General features: G+C 32.9%; 1 protein-coding gene across 1 annotated transcript in view; it reads left to right on the forward strand.

Annotated features, from left to right (window-relative positions):
• The first annotated feature begins 298 nt into the window (after positions 1-298).
• Positions 299-13390, forward strand: part of LOC129224158 (thymidine kinase, cytosolic-like) — a 40756-nt gene continuing 27664 nt past the window's right edge. Inside the window, exons 1-2 of the mRNA XM_054858574.1 lie at positions 299-364; positions 438-469. Of these exons, the coding sequence (XP_054714549.1) occupies positions 299-364; positions 438-469 (98 nt within the window). The remainder of the gene's footprint in view (positions 365-437; positions 470-13390) is intronic.

Consider the following 13390-nt stretch of genomic DNA (forward strand, 5'->3'; position numbering starts at 1 on the left):
AATTGTTAACAGTTTTTTTTTTCCAGATATCTTTTTCTTTTCTGTTTTTCCTTAATTCTTTAAATGGCATCAGCTCGTTGTCTGCGCGCCAAATTTGTTTACTTCCTGTTGGCGCGAAACGCGAAAATTTTAAGTCCGTTTAAAAGAGTTTAAAAGCTATGCAAGAAAAAAGAGTTGCTTAAAAATTGGCATGAAAATTTTATGCAGACAGGTTTCATAATCATTATTACAAAAAATCGAATGTAATTCTGCTTCATTTTGTAGTTTATTTGTTTTTGAAGTATTTAATCTTTAAATAATGTTACATTTTGGAACTGATAGCCCAAAAATTGTATCTCCATCGCTCAGTAAAGGACATATCCAAGTAAGTTGGCCGCGTGTGCATGTTTCTTTTCAAAATAACTTTTTTCTTTACTCATTCGCATTTTATTTTTCAGATTATATTTGGGCCAATGTTTTCTGGGAAAACGTGAGTATAAAAATGTGTTTGATATGCCAAACAGACCCTTTGAAAATTCTCTTTATTGTTAAATATTGAAAACTGTTAAATATTGAAATTACCCTGATGTAATATACCATGAGTGTGAAATTGGAAGGAAATAGATCAACTCCGATTCTTGAATTTTCAAATCTTCAACTCCTTTTCCTTTAATATGAGTTCGACACTTACTGTGCAGCCCCGACACTTACTGTGCAGCCCCGGTAGAAATAAGGACTTGGAAGGAAAATGCTTGACCCTGACTATGACTGGGAATTTTGAAGCTTTCAGGGGTGTACCGATCAATCAGCCACTTAGCTGATTATTCATAATTGGTCAATTTTCCCTGATTAATCAGTGAAAAAAAATTGTTTTATTTAAAACTACTTTGCTAAAGCAGGAAAATATGCCAAATGAGTTACTAAACAAAAAAATAATTTTGTGTAACTAAAGGTAATGTCTATATGCGGATGGTGCACCAAAAAGTGGGGGTCAAAAGTGTGGGGTTAGTGGGCCCCTAATTTTTTTTTTTTTTTTTGTATAATTGGGCTGTATTCAGGACCGTCGCCATAGGGGGGGGGTGAGGGGGGTGTCTCACCCTCGGCAAAATCAGTTCATAAGTCGGCATTTTTAATGTTTCGGAATTTCAAAGCTTAAATTGACAGAAAATTTTTAAAAAAGTTAGCATATTCATACAAAGTTATACATCTAACCTTTTCATACTTTGCGCAAGAGAAACTAATGAATGGGATCTCCGTTTACATTCAGTTTTACATTGCTGACACTATGCCGATTGCTTAGTTTGTGACTGCTCATTTTGCCGAGACAATAAGCGTCCTCTCAGAAAATTCAGCTAGAGTCGGCATTTTTGCCTTTTCAGTTGATTCTGTATTCTAAATCTTTGAGTAAAGTAGTATGTAGCTTGACCATGTGCAAGTTTTCACCTCTTATTGAAAAAGGGAAAACCAAAAAACATGTATATTTTGCGTACTACTATTCATCTGAAAGCCCACTTGAAAGACATAATCAATTCGTCGACTGCTAATTGCACAGTATTCTCAATTTACCGACATTTACTTGAACAAAGTATTATTTTGTCGACACTGTATCCGGGGACACCCCAAACTTAAATTCTTGGGGAAAATTCTTAATTTTCCGAATGATAAAGTACGGATATGCAATGCACACATGAGAAGGGACAGTCAGGATTTTTTAAAAATGCAATAATGTCTTAAAATTTGCCGAATAATCAGACAAATTTGGCCGAATAAGGGCTTTTATGGAGGCCACTGGAACCTCCCAACCACTGGGCGCCTTCCTATACTCAGTCGGCAATTTCAGCTACAATCAGCAATTTTTACTTTTAGAGTGAATTCTGAGTTCACTATAATATCTTTGATAAAAGTTAAATGGAAGTGTGCACATTTTTACATTTTCTCATTTTAACAAACTTACAGTGCAAATCATGAGCTCTAATAAGTGTTTATACTGTAAATTTTAAAAAGATAATTCAATCTTAAAATATTATTTAAAAATATCTGGGAAGCTGTATCACACATGAAGATTACCTGTGAGCAGCCGAGATGTAAGATTCAAATATTTTTTTTCAAAATAGAAACTATAGAAACCCACGGAAAGTCTCAGTTTAAAAACACAACTGCATTAATAAACATGATAGCTTTGGACAGTGCACAGTGGACACATTTATAAAATTGAATCATCAATAAAAAATTCACAACAAAGTGGAGAAATACATAGGGTGCCGAAATGATTAAAAAAAAATTAAAATAGAGAGAAAGGTTTTATTACAACATCAAGTCCCATTGGTATGTATTTTAATTGTTTGGTATGTATTTTAATTGCCTTTTTCTAGGCTGACGGGTAAAAACTAAAATAGTATTCTACTCGCAGGGGTTATGCCGATTTGTCGACCACACAAGTTTATTGTGTAACTAAAGCAAGACATTTGTCCGCCAATTGTAACACTTAGAAATGCCGTCGTGCAGTACGCGTGGAGACGGCGTGGCGTAATCGCGTGTAGGGGTGACATTAGAAACGTCAGACCTTCAGGGGTCTTTTCTGTTAGAAACCTTTCTCTGGAATCTGGAACTAGGAGCTCGAGGGAAAATTAGAGAAGAGTTGGATCAACTGTTGTTGTGTGCTTAGGGGCTTAGGACGGTCTGTCCGACCCCTGCTGTGTGAACTTTCTGCTTGAAGAAGGAAAAAGAAGGTTATTGCCGTTGGAGCCTTGAAGAGATACAAGTGCATTGAGTTTGTCCGGCTCCCGAGTTTGGCAGAAGACTTGAGTGACTATCCTACATAGTTATTTTATTCATTACTAGCCGCCTTCGGCGACCAGCTGGTCCGCCTTTTTGCGCCAGGGTTGCCGCCTTCGGCGGCTGCTTGGACAATTTAGTGACGGTATTAATCAATGTTTTTCTTTATGTATCAATATTATCATTTGCCTTTTTACGCCAATGTTGCCGCCTTCGGCGGCTACTTAAATAAATTTCGTGGCAGTATCAATCAATCTATATCTATCTATAACATTAGTAGTTTGAATAAAATATTTTCTAGATATGTCTCCAGTTCCGTCGTTAGGAATTATATTTTCAAATCGTAGTAGCGGGGGGGGGGGGCTTTGAAACCCCCCACCCCCGTTGTTTTTCTTTAAATAACGGGCCTGTCTGTCTCTCGGTGTCTATCGACCTGTAGATTTATCATTCTCCAGATCCATGCAAATTTACCTCTTGATGGCAATTTCTATCTCTATTTATTTTTATCTAACCTCCAACCTTATTCCCTAACAAAAAGAAAATCATGCAAAAAAAGCGCGCTTACTTATTTTTTAAAATAGCACAAAAAATGGTATCTCTGTGGTACCTGCAGTTTGCAAAAGTATGACTGGGACTAAAATGATCCCGTCCCGATGCGGTCCGTCTGATAAACCAAAATCGAATGTTTAGAAAAACCAGCAATATTACCTTGGAAAAACGTCCTGGGGGGGGGGGGAGGGGAGGAGAGGCACAAAAGGCATACTCTTCATGCAAATTTTGTCGGAAAATAACAAAAAGCATTTCCACTTTTATGTGAAAGCATTGTTTTTTCAAAGTCATGGTGTGTGGGGGGGGGGGGCTATTGATCCCCCGTTTAAGTTCCTCTATTTCTTACTGTCCATCTACTGTATCCACCTCTATATTTGTCCACCTTTCTTTCTCTCTATCTATCTATCTATACGATCCAAGCATATCTACCTCTGATAGTAATTAACAATCCTTTATATGTAAAAAAAAAAAACATTTTTTGCCCACTTAATATCATCTCTCTATCTACCAAACACAACCATCAATCCCTACAAAAATCATGCTAAAAAACCGCGGGCTTTATTTATTTACTTAAATACACGTAAAAAAAGGCTCTATGTTCCCTGTAGTGTCCAAAAAGCAGCGCTTGCAAAAGTTAAAAAAAATCACCGCTTTTATTGAATTAAAATGCGCAAAAATATTTGACCAAAAATAAATGTAGCAAACAGTCCAGAAAAAAAAAAGTTGGAAAAATAAAGATCTAAGAAATCTCTGAACGTTAAAAAAAAAAAAAGTGAAGAGAAAGCAAACGATTTCAGTTAGGTCACGGGATGAGGAAGTGCGGAACTTAGCCGGCAATGCTTACAGGTCACGTCGTGTTCTGCATTTAAAAAATTGTAAAAAAAAAAACTTTTGTGTATTTTTAAAAACTTTTTTCTTCTGAAGGGGGCGGAATGTTTTTACTATTACCAACTAAAATTTTGGAATTGAGGGCACAATACTTTTTGCAGGATGGGTTTCGAAAAAAACTAAACCCAGAAAAGAATACGAAATAAAGGTTTTTTCAAAAATTTATAAAAAATACAAAAATTGCTCTATCTTCAAAGTTTTTTCCTTCATCCTATTTAAAATTAAATTTTCTACACTATAGTACAAAAAATATTTGTGTGGTGCGATTGGTTCGGGGTCTGTGAGGTAAAAAGTACTAAAAAGTGCAAAAAAAACGCATAAAACATTAAATAACTTTTCTTCTAATTAAAATATCAAAAATCGACGCCCGAGGTGCACATCTTCAGCAAAAACTGCACCAGTATACCAAATTTCATCTTTCTAGGTCTTACCGTTTTCCCGGGATGCACGCCACACACACACATACACACACACACACACACAAACATCTTATTTTATTATATGTATAGATGAATTCCAAAAAAAAAAAAGACTAGTTAAAGTTTTGAACTTCATTCGCATGTGGATGAACAATAATTGTCATTGTGGCAAGTAAGGAAAAATCTGAAAAGGCATTTTACTTGAATTTGAGGAAAAAAAAATGCTTATTGAAATGCAGCAGAAAAGTTATGATTATTTTAACTAATATTTTCAAAGCTTTATTTTAACCTTTCCCCATTTATATAAGTATATATATATATACTAGTCGACCCGTGCGGAACTCCGCACTGTGTTTCAAATCGTTTCATAAGGCATTTCGCTCTTTAAAAATTTCAGAAAGAACATTATAAGAAGAACCGAAAAAAGTAAACGGAAAAACGTAAGCGCACAAGAGAAGGCATGAAATTTGAAGACATCAGTAACAAAACCTCGTTAAATACAACGTAGTGATAATTTGATCATCGCTCACCTTTTGATTGTACATATTTTCAATGCAAACATAAATATCATTAAAAGTGTGGCTGAGTGACTCGTGAAAAAGCAATAATTGTGCATATGAAAAAACAGGTTGTGGCAAATACAGTCCTGCCCATGTGAGCATCTGACGGTAAAGGAAGAAACATTATTGGCACGGATTCGAACTGACGCCATTCTGATTAACAGCACGACACTCAAACAAACCTAGCAATTGCGCCTTCCTTTTCGAACGCAATTCATTGAAGGAATGCGTAGTAAAAAGCAGCAAAAAAGCCAAAAAAAAAAATAATGATAAGATCATTCGTCTATGTTTTGTCATTAGCCAACATGGTACGATTTACAATTATTCGTAAAGCATGGCATTTGGTTAAAGAATGAGGAAGATCTCACGTAGCAATTGAAACAAATATTCTAGAGAAGTAATAAATTAGATTGAAAATAAGTGTTTTTATTTTTGAATATTGAACTATTTTCCACAGCAGGCTGCTTTAACCGTTCCAGCTTAAATTCCCGCACATGTTTCGCTTTTAATCGAACACTTAAAATTCAAAACCAAAACCAGTTGAATTGAGTCCGTTTTTTAAGTGTAATTTTTCGAACGTAGATAAAATGTTTTTTTTTTTTCCAGCCGAAAGCAGAGGAATAGAAAATGATTTCTTACTAATGAAATTGATAATAATTTCAATGTTTTATATCGTATTCGAATAAAAAACTAAATGTTTACTGGGTGAAACTCGTAGTTTTAATTTGGCGTAGTATTTTTTCATTTGTACAAAATGTCAAACACTGCTATTAGAAAAATCTACATTTCAACTTACAATGAAAATGTTTTTCTGCACAAAAAGGATTCCCTTCAGGTAAATCTAATACATTTTTATGCTTACAATATGCTTAGTGGTCTGGACGGTGTCAAAGCTTTAAAAAAAAAGAAGACACCCTTCGATTAACAATCAACTTATCCGAATGATAACTGTAGCCGCCATAAAGGAGTCGAAACACCAAGTAGCATTCCCATTGCATTTATTTTATTACTTGTGTTATCTGTTGTATGTTATGAGTACATGTAATGCGTAATATTAATCTAAATTTGCTATTATGTCGGATAGCCCGAACTTGCCCGAAGTTCAGTTAGTTTATAGCCGAACACTCTACCGAAAAAAACTTATCAATTCAACCGAACAACTAAGTCCAGTGCTTTTAAGCTTTATTTAAAAACATGCACACACACACAGGTTAATTTTTTTTTTCTTGGCGAAAACGACGCACAAAATTGCAAAATTGTATTAGAACTTTGCTTTAAAAAAAAATCATAAGTAATTCAGGCTGCATCAAGGTTTTACAACACCAAGGGGCGTTTCCGAAAACTTGATTTTTCGACCTAAATCTACTTTTCCTCATTAGCTGGCCTAATAAATTTTAAAATGAGCGGCGAATAATATATAAGATAAGATATTGAAGAGAAGTGTTTTTATTTTTGAAATTATTTACAATTTGTTATCGCAAGCTGCTTGAATCATTATTACTTAGATGGCAGCACGTGTTCATCATTTAACAGAACGGTTAAAATGCAAAATAATTTGAACTAAGTTTTTTTTTAAGCATAGCTTTTCGAATGTAGTAAAAATGTGATAGGCTATTTGCTTTTTACAAAAAGAAGAAAGAAAATATAGTTTACCCTTCAAATTGAGGTAGTAATTTTTTTACTTGTAAAAAGAGTCAAAAATTCATTAGAAGAATCTATATTTCAATATACAATTTTTTTTTCTGAACAAAAAACAATTTCCATTGTAGTCTGAAATCTTAAACCTGATACTTATAAATTCGCTTTAATTTCTTACCGGAGCCAAAGCTTATAAAAAAAAAGCGTCACAATATAGCTTAACGTTGCTTCAAGTTTTCATTACAGCAAGGACAGTTTCCATCATGTATTCTACTCCCTCACGTTTGTTATTCTTTGATATTAGGTGTTCGTGTAATGCGCGATATTTATCTAATTTTTTGATGCAGATTGTTCGGACGTAGGCCCGAGCACGCATTCTACTGGTTACCAGTCGAACGCTCTGCCAATCAAGCTATTCAGCTCCGTCGGTCTCACAGCAAGTTAAAGTTATAAATTTAACCTAAAACTTAATTCTTGTTTTTTTTTGACAGAAAAAACAATTTTCAGGCCGTGGGTCTATTTTTCGTCAGTAGCCTGCACGAATAGCTTTAAAATAAGGTGTAAATCAAGGAATTCGATCAAGAATTGAAAAAGATCTCGCGTAGAAACCAAAAACAGGCTACAGAAATAATATATAAGGATATATATATATATATATATATATATCTTCCCGTTAAATACTAAAAAAAAGAGTTCTAAGTAAGTTGCTGGGATGAAAAAATTGGTGTGAAAAGTTTCAAAAAAGAAAAGAAGGAGGGGGGGGGGGAAACAAATGAATGTTTTTTTTTTGCTGTAAAATTTTAGAAGAAAATGCAATCTTAAAATATTATTTAGGAACATTCAAACATATACATCATTAAAATTACCATTTACCAAACCAAAGACAGCTGAAATACGTTTCAAATATTTTTTTAACCAATCGAGAAAATGAATAGCCAGAACGTTATAGAATTACATAACAAGTTTCAATTAAAAAATAAACATGATAGCTTCCTATGTAGAGTTTTTACTTTTATGCAGAGATTACTCAGTGGGAATGGCCAAATATATTTTATTATAAAAGACACAAGCACATTACAAACACATAAGACCAAACATTTTACTTGAACTAATTTAGTACGTTCTGAAGATATAATATTTTAACTGTGTTGCCAACCTGAGACAACTAAACATTAATAATTATTTCTTAACACACCCTCTTAATTATTAATGCTTTAGGCATGCTTAAAATAAAAACTTCAAGAAAAATAAGTTAAACAATATCGGATTCAAACATAATTTTACTCTTCAAAAGAAAAATAAATAAAACTAGCCAGTCACTTTTTATAAGTAAGGTCATACAACCAATTTAGATTTAAATTTCTGAAATTTGTTAAACCCCAATGCTTTAGTAAAAATATCTGCAATTTGTAGTTCAGTTGGACAATAATTTACTTTAATTAAACCCTCATTTACTTTTTCTTTTATGTAATGAAATCTAACATCTATGTGTTTGCTACGTCTGTTAAATATCCCATTTTTAATTAAAGTAATAGCACTTTGATTATCAATATTTAAAGTTACAGATATACTTTCACTAGTTATTTCTTCAATTGGAGTTTTGAGGTACATAAGTTCTCGACAACACTCTGCTGCTGCTATGTATTCTGCCTCAGTGCTGGAGGTAGCAACAATTGATTGTCTTCTTGAGCACCAGCTAATAGGTCCACCACAATAATAAATCACATATCCCGTAGTACTTCTACGTGTTTCACGATCTCCTGCATAATCTGCGTCACAATAACCAATAAGTTCTTTGTCACTACTTTCTTTGGAGTAAGATATTCCTAAGCTTGAACTTCCTCTTAAATATCTGAGAGTTCTTTTTAAATTTATGACATCCTCTTTTGATGGATTTTCAAGATGTCGACTGTTAGAGTTCACTGCAAAAGTTAAATCAGGTCTTGTTCTGCATGACAAATATAAAAGACTACCTATTGCTTCTCGAAAAGGAAAAACAACTTCTCCTGATTTTTCTGTTTCATCAACCGAAGTTTTCAGTAATGGTGTATTAACTGGCTTTGAATCTTGCATGTTATATTTTTGAAGTACTTGATCAGCATAAGCTTCTTGATGAATTTTCAATTTATCAGAACTTGATTCCAGTTGAATCCCTAAAAATGAATCTGGTTTATCACAAGATGTTATGTCAAAATCCTTTTTCAAAACATTCAAGAATTCATCAAGTTTACATTTATCAAGTCCAATAAGAATACCGTCATCAACATAAAAAGCCAATATTATGTCATTTCCGATGAAAATACATTGCTCAGATTTAATTTGGCGAAAGTTTTTACTTCTCAAAAAATCAGTTAATCTTTCATTCCATTTCAAAGGAGCTTGTTTTAGTCCATATAATGATTTTTTCAGTTTGCATATTTTAGACTCATCTTCGTAACCTTTTGGCATTCTCATAAATATCTCTTCATCCAGTTCTCCATATAAAAAAGCAGTTTTAATGTCAAACTTCATGATGTGATAATCTCTTTTCACTGTCAATCCAAACAGAATTCTTAAGGATGAAATGCTCACAACTGGGCTAAAAGTTTGTTCGTAATGTATTCCATAACTTTGTTCACAACCTCTCACAACTAATCTTGCTCTGTATGTATTATCGTTTTTGATTTTAAATACCCATTTATTACTTAGAATCTTTTTGTTTCTTGCAACACTTCTGTCAACAACTTCCCAAACTTCATTCTTTTCCAATGATTTCTTTTCATCTTCTATTGCTTTCTTCCACTTTTCTTTATCTGGTCCTTTTACTGCTTCTTCGTACGTGAGCAAAACATAATCTTTTAAATATTTAGGTAGTTTTCTATTTCTTTTACTACGTCTAAAGTTTTTATCATTTTCTTCGGATTCATCATTTGTATCAGATAATTCTGATTCTACGCAGTTATCTTCATTTATATCTTCATTTTCTTTATTTTCCACTTCACTTTCTTCCTTTTTAATCTTTTTAATTTCACTTTCTTCGTTTTTATCTTCATTTTCTTCGATTTTATCTTTATCTTCTTCACAATCGGTTGGAATAAATAAGAGGTTCCTTTCTTTATTTCTTGGATCCATGAATTTTACGTCTCTCGAAATTCGTATTCTTCTTTTTTCTTCATCCCACAAACGATAACCGTTGTTAGTGTATCCCACAAAAATAAATTTATTGCTTCTGGAATCTAACTTTTTTAGGTATCCGAGATTTTTGGCATAAGCTACGCTTCCAAATATTTGCAATCGGGACAAATTAGGTTCGTTTTGATACCACATTTCAGCTGGTGTAACATCAGTAGCTTCAGTAGGACTACGATTTATAATATAAGCTGCTGTTCTCAATGCTTCACCCCACATTTCTTTTTTCAGACCTGAGTCAAAAAGCAATGCACGAGTTTTGTCTAGCAAAGTTCGATTCAGGCGTTCAGCTTTAGCATTTAATTGGGGAGAATGGGGAACGGTGTAATCAAGCTCAATACCCTTAGACTTGCACCATATTTTCATTTCATTTGATCTGTATTCTCCACCATTGTCGCAACGAATTTTTGCTACTCGAAGTGACCATTTTGCTTCAGCTTCTTCAACATACTCCTTCAAAATATTAAGAGTTTCAGATTTGTTTTTCATCAAAAATACCATAGCAAAATGTGTGAAATCATCTATGCACGTTAGAAAATATCTATTTTCATCCCATGTTTCTACTTCAATAGGGCCATTTATGTCAGTATGTATTATTTGCAATGGTCTAGTTGCTCTTCGTCTTTCAGTTTTAAATGGAAATCTTACTTGTTTAGCTTTCAGACATACTTCACAATTTTTTGATACATCATTTAATTCTTTTTCTGTTAGCTTAATTCCTGTTGAATTTTTCAATAGACACTTCATGTTCTTAACACACATATGTCCAAGTTTGCGATGCCATACATCTGCATTATTCTTATCTTCTGTCAATAGTGCTTCATTTTCTTGATTCAACCCTACTTCGTAAAGTCCTATTTCATTTTTGTAACCTTTCAACACAATTTTTCCATCTTTTGAAATTTCTACTCTATCGTCTACAAATTTTACTTCACCATCATTTTTAGTAATTGCATTTACTGACAGCAAATTTTTGCACAGTTCAGGAACATAGAGTACTTGCTTTAAAATGCAGTTATCAGTTTTAAAGGTTCCGATGCTTTTCGCTTCCATAACTTCTGAGTTTTTGGCAAGACTTATTTCAGTTGAAATATTTACAACATCTTCTAGCATTGTTTCATCATTTACCATATGGCTAGAGGATCCCGAATCAATTATCCACTTCTGATAAGATTTTTCATTTGGAGCAAGAAATGAGACATGTTTCTTTGAATTATTTTGAAAATAGCAGTCTTTTTCTACGTGATTAGCTTTTTTGCAAATGCCGCAACGAGGTTGATTTTTCTGATTTGTATTATCTTTAGTAAAATGCGAAGGACTATTATTTCTGTAATATTTATTTTCTTTGACGTATTTTTCTTGAGTTCTACTTTTAGGGCAGTATCTAGCAAGGTGATCTTTAGAATTACATCGAAAGCATTTCTTTTCTTGTACTTTAAATGCCACATTTTGTTCTTTAATTTCAGAATTTTTCTTACTATTTTCTTCATTTAACAACCGAGCTGTCAAGTTAGCTAATGTTTTATCATCTTTGGCGGTAGATTCCCACGCACTTCGAAAATGTTTATATTTTTCTGGTAAGCTTGAAAGAATTTTAGATATTATCATCTCGTCATCAATTTTCTTATCCAGCGCTTTTAGACGATATGCTATATTTTCTAATTTACTTATGTGCATAGCAATATCATGTTCAGAATCAAAATTGTAACTAAAAAATTCTTGAAGTAAGCTACATTTTTGTTGTTCAGAATCGCGTTCATAAATTCCGCAAAGTTTTTTGTACATGTCACAACTATTTTCGCAATTTAAAATATGCATCATAACTTTCTTGTCTATAGTTGTCACAATTATTTTCTGTGCTTGTGCATCTTTTTTCTTCCATAAAGTAAGTGCATTATCATTTAAGCCATCTTTTCTTTCAGATCCGTTTACAATATTAAATAATGAATGCGATTTAAAAATTATGTTTACCTGGAATTTCCACACTGCAAAGTTACTTTGGTCTTTCAGTTTTTCGACAGAACTCATATCTTCAGCCATATTAGCCATTTCTTTCCGAACTGCAATTTTTACCTTCAAATTTATTTCTTCTTATTTCACTTTTTTACTTTTGCATTTTAATCTGCCACTCTGCGGTACTCTGGGTCCATGACCTGTAGAGTTTTTACTTTTATGCAGAGATTACTCAGTGGGAATGGCCAAATATATTTTATTATAAAAGACACAAGCACATTACAAACACATAAGACCAAACATTTTACTTGAACTAATTTAGTACGTTCTGAAGATATAATATTTTAACTGTGTTGCCAACCTGAGACAACTAAACATTAATAATTATTTCTTAACATCCTAGGACACACCTGTACAAAAATAAAGAAAATATGTTTCAAATAGAGGAAAAGATTCAAACTCTTGTATAGAAAAGTCACACAAGTAACTCCAATGAGTGTTTAAAAAATGAGTTATAAAAAATTTACGTACAATGAAAGTTATCAAGAGATTCGGGATTCCTGATATTCAAATAAAGTAAAAAAAGTTATCTTATTAGGTATCACTAAAAAATACCACCTGTATTCAAAATTTTAAACGTTTAACCATACCTCAATTTAAAATATAAAAGCTTTAAATTATCTTAGTCTGTAAGTTCAAAATGTTAACAGATTGTTTTAAGATTGCATAATTTTGTACTTTAAACAATTAAAAACATTAGATTGAAAATTGAAAATTTCGTCGTGAAAAACTAAAACAGCTAAAATGTTTTTTAAAAAGAAAATCTGGAGGAGGATCTCCTACCTTTTTTTCTTTTAATAAATAAAATAATTTAGGGAAGTAGCTTAGGAGAGAGGGACGGAGGAATGGCAGAACCTAACCATTTTCTTTTATCTTACAGTAATGAAATGTAATCTAAGTTGCGTTTTTAAAAACTTACTGCAGGAGGGCCCTATGACATCAACAAAGATCGTCTGAAACTTCTTTTTTTTTTTTTTTTTTTTGGCATTCAATTTCAGAAAGTTGTCGAGAGAGAGAGCTTCTGAACCTCGTTTACCACAAATGACCTACAATGGCACTTTTAAGACCTCAATTTTCAAAAAAATTTCGAGCGAAATCACTTTGTATCACCTTCTCCTAACATCACCAATAGTCGTTTAACGTTTAAAACTATATGTTTAGAACTACAATTCAAAAAACGCTTGGGGAAACACTCCCATCCTCCTTTCTTAAATCCAGTGGTGTAGCAAAGATTCTGTTTCGGAAGAGGCCCAGGCTCTTAGGTTCTTACCTCAAGGAGATTATCACATTAATTATTTTTCATTGAATTGCTAAATTGGTTTCATTATAGATTATGCTAATTATTTATATCTGCTTATTATTAATTAATAGTTGTTTAAAACTCCAATGCACTCCTATTTG

The sequence above is a fragment of the Uloborus diversus genome, chromosome 6 (assembly GCF_026930045.1).
Source record: "Uloborus diversus isolate 005 chromosome 6, Udiv.v.3.1, whole genome shotgun sequence".
NCBI lineage: Eukaryota > Metazoa > Arthropoda > Arachnida > Araneae > Uloboridae > Uloborus > Uloborus diversus.